Raw genomic sequence first — 14,149 nt, 5'->3', positions numbered from 1 at the left:
TTTGTCAAATGACCGCAGACAGGCCAGACCTTTGAACAGGGCCATGTGAGAGAAAGGACATGGTATCACAGCTCAGATCATTAACTGTAACAGAGTATGTAATTGGCTCAGTATCTTTTAAAGTGAACTGACGTATTATTTAGTGACAAAGATTGCAGCCACTTGTGAAATCTAAATGGAACCAGAAAGTCCCATTATTCCAATAAATCCCTTGCATTCAATTTCATATTGCCTTCTTTTACACATAAAAGTGATTTCTCTGTAGTTTCATCATTGTGTCCAGCTCACGGGAAGATTATATATAGTGATTTTTGTATTTGGGTATTGGCTACTGCATGTTCTAGGAAATAGAGGAGAAAGTACTGAAAAAACTGAAAAATTGTTATCTAAATGTTGTTTAAATAATAAAAAGTAGGAAAGTAAAACTCATAAGTGATTTAGTAGAAGATTTCTGGAACATTTGCTAGGGACAGAGTCCCAGTCCTCTTCATTTTAATTGAGATATGCACAAACTACTCAGCTCTTATCCACATGTATATAACATGGATGAAAACCCAGATGAGTGTTCTGAATTATGCGCAGAAAGAAAAGGACACAGATATAAGCACACATTAGGTTCCATAAATAGTGCTTTTAACACCATGCTGTCACTGAAAATGTCCGGTTTTAGCACTAAGCTTGTAAAATGAATGAGTGAGCCAGTATGCCTAAGCCAGTATCCCTAAGCTTTAGATGTGCTCATGTATTACTCTAACAAAAGTGGATGGCGCTCTGTACTTAGGCAAAAATTGGATAGCACGCTGCCTGCTCTTGCTATGCCAGTGAGTCTGGGCAACAGCATGCTGAAGCAGCAGGTTTGGAGGTGGTTATGTGTGTATGTAAACGCGGGCTTGGAAGTAGAATTTTATAAAGACACATGAAGAGATTGTTCTTAATTAGCCTGGTGTAGCTTGTGGCTATAAGAGATGCTCTTTTCAGCTGCGTGTCCACTGGCAGGTCCATGGGACACCTGAGTTGAAACTTTAAGAATACTTATGGAGGCAGAAATAGAAAGTCGTGGTAGACCTCTGTTGCTCTCAGTGGGTCTTACCCAGTCTCACCCCAGATGTGAATCATAGAGCAGGTAGAGCTTTGTGCAACAGGGAGGGGATGCTGGCTAGGGGCCAGATCCACTTCAACCTCAGTTGGTTGGGCAGCTCAAACCGGCATCAGAGAAAAGGCCCCGGGGGTCATCTCTCCATCATAGTGTGATGGGGACAGAGAGCCGCTGAACCTCCCTCTAACTAGTGTTCTGCCCTTCAATGATGGATGGCACTTGAGGGACTGGAATTGTACTGTATGGGTCTGACATGCATTTCCTTATTTCCAGGGAGTTACAGAGGAATGGAGCCGCTCTCGCTTTAAGGCTTTCTCATAGTCAGTTGAGGATATCTCAGAATTCACTGCAGTTCAAGGACCTTACAAACTCAATGAGGACTACATCCAGTAAAACTGAAAATGTCTTCTCAACACTAAATGGAAAGCAGCATTGTATATATATAATTATTTTAAAAATTGAAATATCCTCCTGGTGAAAGGATCAATTCTTAATTTGCGGGTTTGTGTTAACATGGTATATCATGCAGTCAATATTCTACATGCCTTAAGCTAAATAGAAATAACTTGAATTTGTCTTGGTTAACCTCATGACCAAGCTTGTCATTGTGTTATGCATTGTATGTGATGTAACTAACATTTCACTGCGCTATTACACAATATCATCAGAATATTTCTTCATAGATTTTCTGGCTTTCAACACTTACTTTAAAACTGGCTCGTGCTCTCACTAAGGAGCCCTTGTTCTCAAGCCAAAAGTAGAGTCATTCTGACAGAATTTTGCATGATGATGTAACTTGTTTCTGGCATTTCTGCTGGATCTCTGCTCTAATTAGAGAGTGTACTTTACTTCATTGTAAGATTGTGACAGATTTTTGCTAGTTCCAAACTACAGAGCTGTGACAGAGACACATATATATATATATTAGGGCTGTCAGCGTTAACGCGTTAATCACGATGCGATTAAGGGCTGACGCGATGCGATTAATTTTTTTAATCGCATGCCAGCATTTATTAGCTTTGCGTCGTGCCTAACAGGCTACTATTTTGACCCTTTGCAGCACCGTTACTTATCATCAAGCTGCCACTTCCTCGTAACACATCCTGCTGCTGCAGGCTGCAGGCATGATGGAGAAAGACAGCAGCAATGAAATCCTGAATGGCGCTTTTTATTTTCTAAAACTCCCGGACGGCTCGTAGACGAAGTCGAAAGCCATATGCACATTGTGTAAAGCCAAATTAAAATATCACCGAAGAACGTCAAGCTTGAGCTACCACCTACGGAGCTAAGCATAGTAGTGCAGTTAACGTGATGCTAACGCTAGCATGCTACCCACTCAGGCAAAGCACTATTTTGGAGAGTGCTACTTGCCGACCTGTGGATGAAACCAAATCCCGAAAGATTACTACAGCTCTTGCGAAAAGGGTGGCAACTAACTGCAGACCTGTCAGCATCGTAGATGACTCGGGTCTTAAAGACGTACTACGGTTGGCATGTTCTGACCCGTCTCATTGCTGTCGAGGAGGACAGTAGTTTCACGCATACACAGCCTGTATGACACGGAGAAAGCAGCCACAGTGGAACAGCTGCAAGGTGCTGCAAACGCTGTCTCATTAACCGGTGATCACTGGACGTCAGTGATCATCATTATTTAGGAGTTACTAAACACTATATTGACTCTAGTAAGGATAGAGATTTTTAGTTTTTTAGTTAGGTACTTGGAGGAATTGTGCAATAATGACAGATTCACACATTTTTCTTTTGTTTACAGTAAAAAAATAATTACAAATCTTAAAATCAAGTTAGTTAATCAAGTAACTTTCTTTGCATTCATTTGATTCCCAATCAAGATACACTGGTAAAAAATGCTTTCGATTCTTAATATGTACTTAAAAACTGTTCTGAAATGCAAAATAATAGAATTTTAATCAAGCCCCATCACATAAAATATGCGATTAATCGCGATTAACTATAGAAATTCAGCGATTAATCGTGATTAAAATAAAATAATCGTTTGACAGCCCTATATATATATATATATATATATATATATATATATATATATATATATATATATATATATATATATATATTCATGCAATTCCTTTGTCACTACCAAAGGTCCATTTTACTTAAAGAAATTATACAATATTGTTAACTTTCCCTTTGGCTAGCTCCCTCTCAGATGGTCATGTTGCAAGGTCCCAACAGTTGTCACTCATCTTGATGAGCTGTCTACTTTGAAACAGTATCTAGCCTGGAGATGAGGTACCCATCAAACATGCAGCCACAACAGGCACTGAAAAAACAGATGGCGAGTGCAGCCACTTTGATAAAAAAGCAACAGCGATGTTTACTCTTGTTGTGCATTTGCTGTATGTCTTTTTTTTCCCTTCTCTTCCTGCTTTCCCGCTTTATTGTTGTTATGGCTTCCTTGCACTTGATAGCCCCAATCTAGCCTAGCTTACCACATTATTAGAAAAAAATCTTATTGAAAAGTCTCCCCATTTCAGCCAAACATGGAGATTTAGCCAGGGTCACAAACAGACCCAGGCTAAATGACCCAATCTGCCCATCGGCTCATTACATTTTCATTTTATTATCTCATAATGTAGTGGATGTCCTGTCCATTTATGTTATTTTAATGTGACAAAACATGTATATAGCTGTTTTAATACCTCTTTAATACACAAGACAGCACTAAAGTGCAGGTGTGGTCTTTATTCAACAACCAAAATACTGGGCCTCCCAGATATGCCCAATTGTTCCTGCCTCTCCCCCACATTTACTCCCATATCTGAGCATATTAGGCCACCTATGTTATTGTGTTAGATTATTATTTTTGTTGATGGGGTCCAACAGCAAAGGACATGAACATTGGCCCTTCTTCACCATGCAGAAGCTTGTAAAAGTCAATCAAACACAAGCAGCTGAATGCAATGGATCAGTAAGGAACAACAGGGGAGGGTGGAATCCCGCTGGCCTTAAAAGCCAATATGATGACCCCCTGCTGCCTTCTGTGTTTTATGTTTTTCTGTAAGTCCATATTCCAAGATGGAAATTTGCGGTTTCCTTTAATGATTATGTCGTGTGATGTCATGTCTCTCCCCCCCTCCTTGCCTTAATCAAAGCCTTGTCAGAAAGCTATCACCTGGCAGAGGGTACAGCCGGGTAGAGCAGTATTGGGAGACTGCTGCTGTTCTTTTCTTTTTGCCTCTCTGCTACACAAAAGCCAATTTTTATATCTCATCATGTATGTGAATTGTCTTGCTTCAAACACATAGCTATATTGTTCAGACCACTGTGGGAGCAGAGCTTCCCATCTGACTGGATTAGTATTTTTGACTCTCCCAGAGAATTGTCAGTCATGCAGCAAATCTTGATCTACAGTAAACGGTCAAATAAAGCTTTACCTCTCCAGGGTTGCTATTTAGCCACTGTATGGACTGCTGACACGATTCTAAAGATCGGATTTTGTGAGATTATGTTGGTATTTGTCCATACTTGGCATTCAAATAATGCATCTCCTGTGACTGTGGTAATAATAAAAACAGATTTATGTTGATGGCCATAGGCAAGGCTATGTAGCCCACAATACATGGGAACATGTTGAGAATCACTACAGAGTAAAGACAAAAACTCTTTGAAACTGTGTTCTCTATTTCATTTCTATTTTCTATTAGCAGCTTACCTTAGCTCTCCCTAGTTAATCATGTCTTACATTGCAAAATGTGGAAATCAAAGGCAGAATTAGCAAAAAGAAAACATTTTGATCGAAAGGGGAAGGAAAACCACAAATGGATCATGGAAGACATCTGTTTTACAGGTCAATAAGATCAATGAGTGAAAGATAGTGAGCATGAAAGCGGTGCATAGGAATTAACTCCAGGGGAAAACCCTGAGAATACAATCATTCCCTCTCTGATGTTTAGAGCTGTAGATCCCATATAAGAAGGACTTTGATTTTCTCATTGATGACAAGAAAATTGCGGATGAGTTTTACCCACATTATTTGGTGTGATTTTAAACATAGAAACAGTAAAATCATGTCAACATATTGGGTGTGTGTTGGGACATGTTTCACCTCTCTCCTGGTCTAAACACAAAAGAAAGCATTTTCTACTGGAATCAAGAAAGTGAATCTGTAATGGGTTAAGTGGAGGCTCTTAGAGACAGGTTAGTATGTGGGCAGCAAACAAAGATAAAAGCACAAAAGTAACATTGTGACCTGAGTAGAAAAGCCCATTATAGAAAGTGTTCTAGAAAAATTCAGTTCAAGGAAATAAACAGCTTAAATGCATTTCAATTGTAAGACTGAATGTTTCCTTTTCTGCTATTGCCAAATCAAACATCTACCTGCCAGCATGAGGCCATGGAGCGATGCCACTGTGAAGGAAAAGGGCCATAGAGTACAAATGTGAAAGCCTAAAGCAGGAGAAAAAAAAACTTCAAAGGCATGGGACCAAGGAAGAGACATTCAGACAAGAAGAAGAAAGAACATTTGGGTGTGAGACAGGAATAGACAAGTGACTCTTCGAGTAAATGTCACACAGTAATCACAGAAGGGTTGGTCGATAAAACGGTCTGTCTAATTATCACGAGAATAGTTTTCACGAAATCATAAACTTCACAGAAACGCATTTTTGGTTTGTTTTTTTCTCAGCTCCATCTTCACTTCCAACCACAGTGCTGTCACCAATTATTAAACCAAATAAAGTCTTGGATGTTTGTTTTTGTATCAGCTATTCTGCACAAGAAACAGACTTCTGCTGCTTGTTGACACATCCACTCACAGCAGAGCTGAGCAAAGCGGAGTTCGATCAAGATGTTCAGCCAGAAATGTATTCTTAACATTGTTTAACCAATGGTTAAGCTTCCTTGACCTGTGCAGAATGAATGACGGAGTTACACTTTGTGGCACAAAAAAAGAAGCTTATTGAACATCCAGTCACAACCTCACACCACAGGGATTTAGTCTACATTTCTTTGAGCTTTTCTAATTTAATTGCACAGAAAACTGAATGGGAAATGTGAGGTTTCCTATTTCAGGAGGAAGTGGCAGAAGAAGGAGCAGTGTGGGCCTAAATGTAATTATGCAAGCAGGTTATCACTTAAATTTATGATAAGATTATACAATCTGGTAACCCTTTACAAAATCTCTTTCCCAATAAACATATGACAGCTAAAATGTCTATACAGGAATGTTCTTCCTTATTCAATCTTACATATTGTTATAATTTAAAAGTGATTATTACATTTGCATACCCATAGCTAAACGATTAATAGTGTCCATTTATGTTAAATTGTATTTACATCATACTGGACATGTATATGAAGAAGTGAGTCTGTATTTTAATCCTATTCATCATCCCTTTGTTTAGTATTATAGCCTATATCAACTGTGGCGGAGCCCTCAATAAGGATTTAAATGAGCAGCATTAATAAAATACCTGTATTGGCCTGAAGAACAAATGCAAATTTCTAAATTCAGGCACTGATGTCGAACTAATGCATTTCAAACTCAACATGCACATTCTAGTCTCCCTGTAGCCCTCTCTGCATGGATATGAGATTGAATACAGCATATTGAGTACAGCTGTTTATTATCCAACCTGACTGCACTGATAAAAGATTCAAGCAAAATGATGTAGGCATCTTTTCTCCCCAAGGCACCGTTAACTTGAGTAACAGTAGGTCTATGGTCAAGACATTCTGTGCTCTAGGTTGTGTAATGTCTAAATGTAAATGATTGGGTAGATTATCTGGACACCTCCTTTCAATTTGTTTGTTACCTTGCAGTTCCACTTACTGACTGCAAAAAACCAAACTGGTATTGTTTAAACTCAATCGAAGAATAGTCATGGAACTGGGAACTGGACTTGGACTGGATAATCATAAACCTGAATCTTTTTTGTGATAAATACTTTGTTTTTTGTTTTTGCATTGGCAGCTGCTGCAGATCAATATTGTGTTGTCAAGGTTCAGAATGCAATTTCCAGTCCGTAATTGGCCAGCAAGCCAAACATATTGTTGTGGGCAGAGGCATGAAGCTGTTCTCCTCACAAGCATTTCACAAACACCTCTGTGCACCAACAGAAAAACGATTATATTACTTACAAAACCAACTACATCATTATTTAGAACTGCTTCCTCCCTTTCCTCCAGCAATGTTTTGAATCTATTTTATCTGGAGATGCCTTGTGCGTGTCACAGTTTGACAAAGTCTTAGTATTGGTTGACATATCACACCGCAAATCAACTTCTCAATTGGAGGAGCTGGTGCATAGCGTGATCTGTCAGCAGGTGCTGAGGCTTTGTCAAATGCAGTGATACAAAAGGTAGTCTTCAAATACAGGAACTGCAAGACAAAATGGTGGATGGTGAGAGAACAGACAGGAGGTGCACCATCACCCACTGAACCAACTACAGCCGCTTCTCCTGACAGGCCTCTGGCCGACATGTCCACTCATCAGCCTTTGTCAGCAAGAGGCTCGCCGGCTGAGGAAGCCGAGGATTTAGAATCTGTGAAGGAGGCATGTGCCTAAAACTTCAACACCATTTCTTATCCTGGCATCACCATCTGTGGACAAAAGAACCAATTAAAACCAAAACATTGAATTTGTTTTTACTGAGAGACCGAACAGTGACAGAATGGTCTCCATGCCTGTGAAAAGTGACACATTCACATGCTTTTGCAATAGTTAAAAAAAATAATTTTTTCCAACAATACTGTCTACAAAAGCCGGTGATGCTGTGTACTGATTATGAACTGTTGCACACAAAGCATGCTGCAGAGTAAATGCGTACCACTCATCTACAGAATAACACCAAAGTACTAAATGGTTAACCACAGCCTTGTAACTTACTTTTTGTTTAAGTGAGGTGAAAAAAGCCTTCAAGCCTACACATTCTAATTTTGCTCGTGAGAAGTGGAAATGCATGTCTGAGGTTACAAGCTCCACCATTGTTCTTTTGTATTCCATTACAATGAGCAAGGAAAATGTGCACGTCAACACTATGTTTGTCTGCTTGTAGCAAGTTTCCCTGTTAAAAATGCTCCCCTCTGGAGGAAAACAAAAAAAGAGACTGTTTTGGTAGCTTCTGCTTACTGTGAGAAACTGTTCTGAACACCTGAATAACAAGACTTGACATGTCATAGCTAAAGAAATACAAAACCCCAGTTTTGTGTTGTTTTTCCTCACAGAGTATGACAACCACAGAATACATTCACACCCAGTTATTACACTGATAGCTAGCACCAGGCGCTAATGTCTGCTCAGATGTGGGACATTTCTTCTTTTTCCTTTTTTGTCTTGGAACTTTTCAGTCATTTACCATATAAACTGTTTGCAGGGACCACAAATATACCATTAATATCCCTCACGCACTCCCAAACAATAGTAGCTGTTTTTCCCCGTTATCCCTCCATGAGCTGTGGGTCTCTCATATTTGTTCACCATCGATCATAGCGGTGTAGCGCACACTCTGGAAAGCAGCCGGTGGGGAGAGGCAGCATTTGCAATCAAACAGAGAGTAGCAGTGTGAAATCTCAGGAAGAGGCAGCTTCCCCCATGCCCGTGGGCAGGGGATCAGACGATGAGGAAGCCTGCCTCAGACACTCCACACCTCCCACTGGCACCCTGATGCAAGCAGCATGCAAACCCACCCCTCACATGTATCTGTCAGCCGGGGGGTTAAGCTCTGTGTGTACCCCCACTCTGTAACTGCACTGTGGACTGCATGTTATGCCACTGCTGTGGAGGTGCTTTTAGAAGCTCTGCTGAGGTTGACTGTGAGTCGTTGGTGTGGTACTGAAGGTGGTAGACGGTGGAAATTACAGTTTTTCTTGTCTCTTTTTTTTCCACGATATTGCTTTAAGCAAGCAGATGGGACTGACCCAATATAAAAGGAGATGGCTACAGGTGCAATCTATCTCCAAGTCTAGAGGAAAAGAATTCTGCTGTGCAGGGAGTCAGCAATGTCATTGAGTCACTGCTCTTCAAAACCAAATCACAAGCTCTCTAAATCCAGTCAGCCAGTTCCAGCCACTGGCATAATCGCGCTGTGGTTTGCCCATCTGTCCTCCATTGTCCACCTTGGCTCTCCATCCATGACATACAAGACTATAAACTCTAAAGGGTTTATTCCAGACTGTGAGCAGATTTATTTCAGGTGTAGGTACAGGAGAAAACAGGCTTGAGTGGGTGGGAAAATTGGTATTTGGCTTTGGCCTTTGGCTGCTCCTTTCCCCCTATTGTTGACTTATGTGCTTCATCATATCCACCAAATATTCAAACAATGATCCCTTCAGCTGAGTGTGGGAGTGTGTTTTGATGTGCAGAGCAGACGGTATTCTGCCACACTGTTAGTGGGTACTACAGCTACAGATGGCTAATAGCCACAGCAAAAGGCACACGCAAAAGTATAATCATCAGTATTGATTTTTTTTTTGTAGAGATAGATTTGAGTGTGACAGAAAGGTCAGTGTAAACAAATATAAAAACTTGTGCTTTCACAGATGATACACCCTATCATAACACGCTGCCATAGCTACACCATAACCAATTCATTATTATTACATGTTTTTTGTGAGCTGACATGTGGGACTGGAAATGATATGCATTAAAGAACGCTAGCACACAGCAACAACTACTCCCAACACGACAGGTTACAGTTGAATATAGACCTCTCATGTGTTACATTTTGTATTAAGAACTGACAATGTCAGAGCTTTTTTTTATAAATAAAACCATACAACATTTTGATGAAACACTAACAGGCAGGGTAATGGCCTACTAAAATAACTGGCATTACAGCATGTATGTTCTCTGTTGATGATGTGTGATATGTGCTTTGGCACTGTTGGAAGAAAATGGCAGACTTTGGCAAGCCAGATGACACATTTAGCTGTCATTGCTGATTTTCCGCTCTTTGATGATGATGAGCACGGTTCAGAATGTGCTTTAATTCCTGTCATCGGTGTATGCCATGGTTTTACATGGCGTGTTTTCTTTTAGCTGCTTTCATTACATGAAGTCGAAATTATATTTTCTAAAAACACAGTCGACCTAAAGTCAATTACCAACCTGACAGTGGGTGAGATGTGGCAATCAGTGTTCACCTTTATGTCTTTTATCCCTTTTTTTGTGAGATTGAATAAGTTAAAAGAAAAATTATACATAAAATAAGCAAATGTGGGACATTTCTGACTTAACTGTGAGTCGGGGGCATATTTAGGATTTAAGAACATTGAGGGCTTAGCCTGGACCTCTGTAGGGGGATCACACCATAACCTCATGCAACGTGAGGTTTAGAAAATAAAATAAAACGCCACATATAATCATAGCACTTCATATTATAAATCAACAGGCAATTTCTAACTTCTTACTTTTCCTTCTGTTTTGGAAATATATATCCAAAATGGTTGAGTTGTTTTTTCCACCTGGACCTGTAGCTCTGGCATTTCTCCTCTACTCTTCCTGCTGTGACTTGTGTCACTCGGTGCTGACCGTCTTCCACCCGCACGCGCACACACTCACACACAGTTAGTTTAGAGACCTGCATTTATTTTGACATGACGCTGTTATGTTGCTAAGACTATCGCATATTCAAAAACATAAAGGTTTTTGTCGAGCTTCACAGGTGCGCTCTCTCTCTCTCTCATGTATGCATGAGCCCTTTCACATGCACACAAATGATGGCAATTTCTAATTCATAAAGAAAGGAACATGCTCAATTGTGGCATGTGAAGTGTTTTAGAAAACCTCTGTACATGTACCTTTTTCCCCCCTGCACACTGATGTTTAGTTGTGGAGCTGCACAGACTTTTACACAAGGGCCCTTGGTGTGGCATAAACCTCCTGGAAGCTGTGGAAACGTTTTAATCAAGTGTGAAATCCGTTTGGAGTAGATGCCTACACGACTGTGCTTGTGCTCAGAAGCAGAAGAATCTTTTTTTTTATCAAGAGTCCATTTCACTGCAGTGATGCATACAGACAACGCTCTTAGGGGAGCTGAGAAAATGAAACTCCAATCATCATGCATGAGGCAGCACATACACAGACGCACTCTTGCCTTGGCTGCCTTGTCTTTTCTTAGAGCTCCAAATTCAGTTTCTTCTTTCTTAATCAGGCATTAAAGTGTATTTCATTCATTTGAAAAGAACCATTGACATCGGCCTTGTAAACAGAGAGAAGAATTTGCCACTTAAGCATAATGATATAATTAAGAATGAATAAGGCAGACCGTTGCTCATTTGTAAAGTAAATGTATTAGATAGCCTAAACATCTAGCAATTTTGGATTATTGGAACAATGAGATTAGCGGCAACAATAGATGGAGCTATGCATTCTTTCGTAAACAATGGGACAATTGTATATGGATTACCCATGAGCAATGAATAATAGACATAAATAAGGTCAATGAAATGAGGAAAAATACCTTTCACTACTTTTTATGAAGCAGTTCAAAATTTAAAATCATTCACACAAGCGGTCTCACTCTGGCTCTTGATTGATTGACGCCGTGGTGGGCCAGATATTTCCAGCCTCAGAGGTATGACAATTTATAGAGTAATCATCTTGCAACTGGTCATGAGTACAATACTGAGGGTATGTCTCATAGGCTTACTGTCAAGGTGGCATGAAATACGAATACATTTACTCTCTTTCACACCCCATCCCGTAGCCACGAAACAAGACGTCCGTGATGGACATGTTCTTCCATGGTGTGGACAGCATCGAGGCATTACAGTAATGCATTTATCACGGCAATCAAAAGTTTACAGGAGGGTGAAGTCGCAGACTCACAGATATTGGTTGTCTGCTCTTCTCTTCACAGACATTGATTTGGTTGTCCTAGTGTCTGAGTCTGAAGGGATAACAAAGATAAATTGAGTGGTATTTCCATTAAATCTGGGCTGTGTGTTTAGCTTGTCAACAGGTGGGCTGCTTAATAAGTCTGTTAGCTGCCAGCTGCACATTTGTGGTAAACAAATACACAAGTTCTTCAGTGCAGTTTTCCTCTCAGAAACTGTGTCATACTGTTTGAGTGATAGCTGAAGCAAACTTTTTTTGGAGCTTTCACAGCTCGTACATTTAAATGAGGTCACTGGGTCATGGACCCATTTATTTAATTAGGAACAGTTGAATAAAAAATGGATGATAATCAAGGGCAGGGAACTCATTTCAGCACTGTCAATCAATAACTCTTTCAACAATGGTTTTGCCCAAAGGGATCCAGCCATCCTCTTTTTAACCAAACATTGTATGTCTCTAGTATGTGTGTCTAATATTGTGTCTGTTCTTGCTGTCTTTTTTTTATGTCGACACATATTTGGAGCACCATTTGCAGCATACAAATCACATGTAATAGAAATAAATACATTGCTGTATTGAACATGTTAACAATGCAGTGATATATTACAAACACACCAGACAAACTGCTGTCAGATACTTCTAAATGACATAGACACAGCATGCAATCCTCTGAATGTAACACATCAGCTAGTGGACTACACACAGTAGTGCTCATTACACAGTGCATAGCAACAGCTACATAGCAACTGCTGCTGACTGCTTAGCAACAGCTGCAGAGACATCAAGGAGGGGGTGGGCTCCATGGGGTGTTTCAGATGACACCATTTCTGTTCACAAAAGCCTTTTTGCAACTTTTTTTCATGAATGTTGTTCTGATGTTTGTCACCATAAAGCTCTCTCTGATGGTGCTGTTTTCTCTCTCCTGCCCACAGATATCCGCTCCCTCCCTGATGTGGCAATGACCGGAAACTGTACTACCGAGTGCAGTGAATTGGGCCACTCAGACGCCTGCTGGATGCCCGGGCATCCCTCCCCCGTACGCAAGACCAGGAACCCCCCGAAACTCTCCACCTTCGTGCCTTACCAGGAGAGAGGGAGCCTGGGACGCCTGGCTAACGGGAACGCCAGGCTGGGTGGCGAGGAGCACCGGTCGCGCCTTCCGCCCTCCCGCAGTGCCTATTCCAACAGTGGTCATGACGCCAGTCAGGACTGCCCCTTAGAGGAGATGCCCCTGAGCGTAGCCTCTGAGTTCCCACCCACCTCCCCCTCTGCCCACACTCCAAAAAGAGAAATTTACCTGTGAGGAATATCGTCATCTGATTGGTGCACAAATTAAGAAAAAGGTACACCCACTTCAGAAGGAAAAACAGGCTGTCCACATGCTAAAGCCAATGCCCGTTTTGTAGTTAACAGTAGGCTGTGACTCATTCAATCACTGGCATGAACACTTGTTTTTTGTCATTTCCTCCTTAAATTATTAATTTATTAGCATATTTATTAAGAATTCCACAAAGTTAATAGATGCACTCACTCATTTATTTATACGACATCGTGAATTATACAATTCTAACTGATCAAAAGGAAATGCAGATGGTAATGGCTACTTTAGTAGTAACTAATTATTGTTGTAGTTAGCCAAGTCCCATTCTGTGAAGTGATCTCTTGAATTTGAAAGTTGTGAACAGTGCTCTTGTGCCATTATTAGCTATCATTTCATAGACAGCCAGGCCCTTTCAGAAGGCATAACACTTTTGACTAACAATCAAATGAAACGGTCTCTCTTAATGTACAGAGCTGTAAATACATTTGAATGGTGTGTTCTACATATATTTTTGTCTGGCATAAGCTGAAAAAATTGCCTCAGAATTCTAGCATATTTAAGCTTTTCTTTGCTGCTGCTGTTTAAACTTGATTGAAACCATCTCCAGAAGTGGAGTTTGATATTGTGGAAAGGCATATATCCGCTCCTCACAATCACACACACCTTGGACCCCTAATCATAGTAGAATAGCCTTTACCTCTGCTCCCTGTAGTGCTCTGCCACTGGTGGAGAAGGCTGTGTGGCAACATTTAAACTGACATTATGTTCCACTGACTCTCAGCACTGTGACCTATCGTTCATTATGAAAACGGTTGACTTGGCCACAGTACCCTGGAGTCACAATGACCAAACGCAGAGTACTTACAAGAACCATTCTGATTGGCTTTTTATATAAAACCTTGTGACACACTCTGT

General features: G+C 40.5%; 1 protein-coding gene across 1 annotated transcript in view; it reads left to right on the top strand.

Annotated features, from left to right (window-relative positions):
• pcdh1a (protocadherin 1a) overlaps positions 1-13,216 on the top strand; it is a 79,951-nt gene extending 66,735 nt beyond the window's left edge. Inside the window, exon 4 of the mRNA XM_078266752.1 lies at positions 12,846-13,216. Coding sequence (XP_078122878.1) covers positions 12,846-13,216 — 371 coding nt within the window. The remainder of the gene's footprint in view (positions 1-12,845) is intronic.
• Positions 13,217-14,149: the final 933 nt, after the last annotated feature.

The sequence above is a fragment of the Sander vitreus genome, chromosome 13 (assembly GCF_031162955.1).
Source record: "Sander vitreus isolate 19-12246 chromosome 13, sanVit1, whole genome shotgun sequence".
Classification (NCBI taxonomy): Eukaryota; Metazoa; Chordata; class Actinopteri; order Perciformes; family Percidae; genus Sander; species Sander vitreus.
Note: the sequence above shows the minus strand (reverse complement) of the source record. Positions and strands in the feature narration are given on the sequence as shown.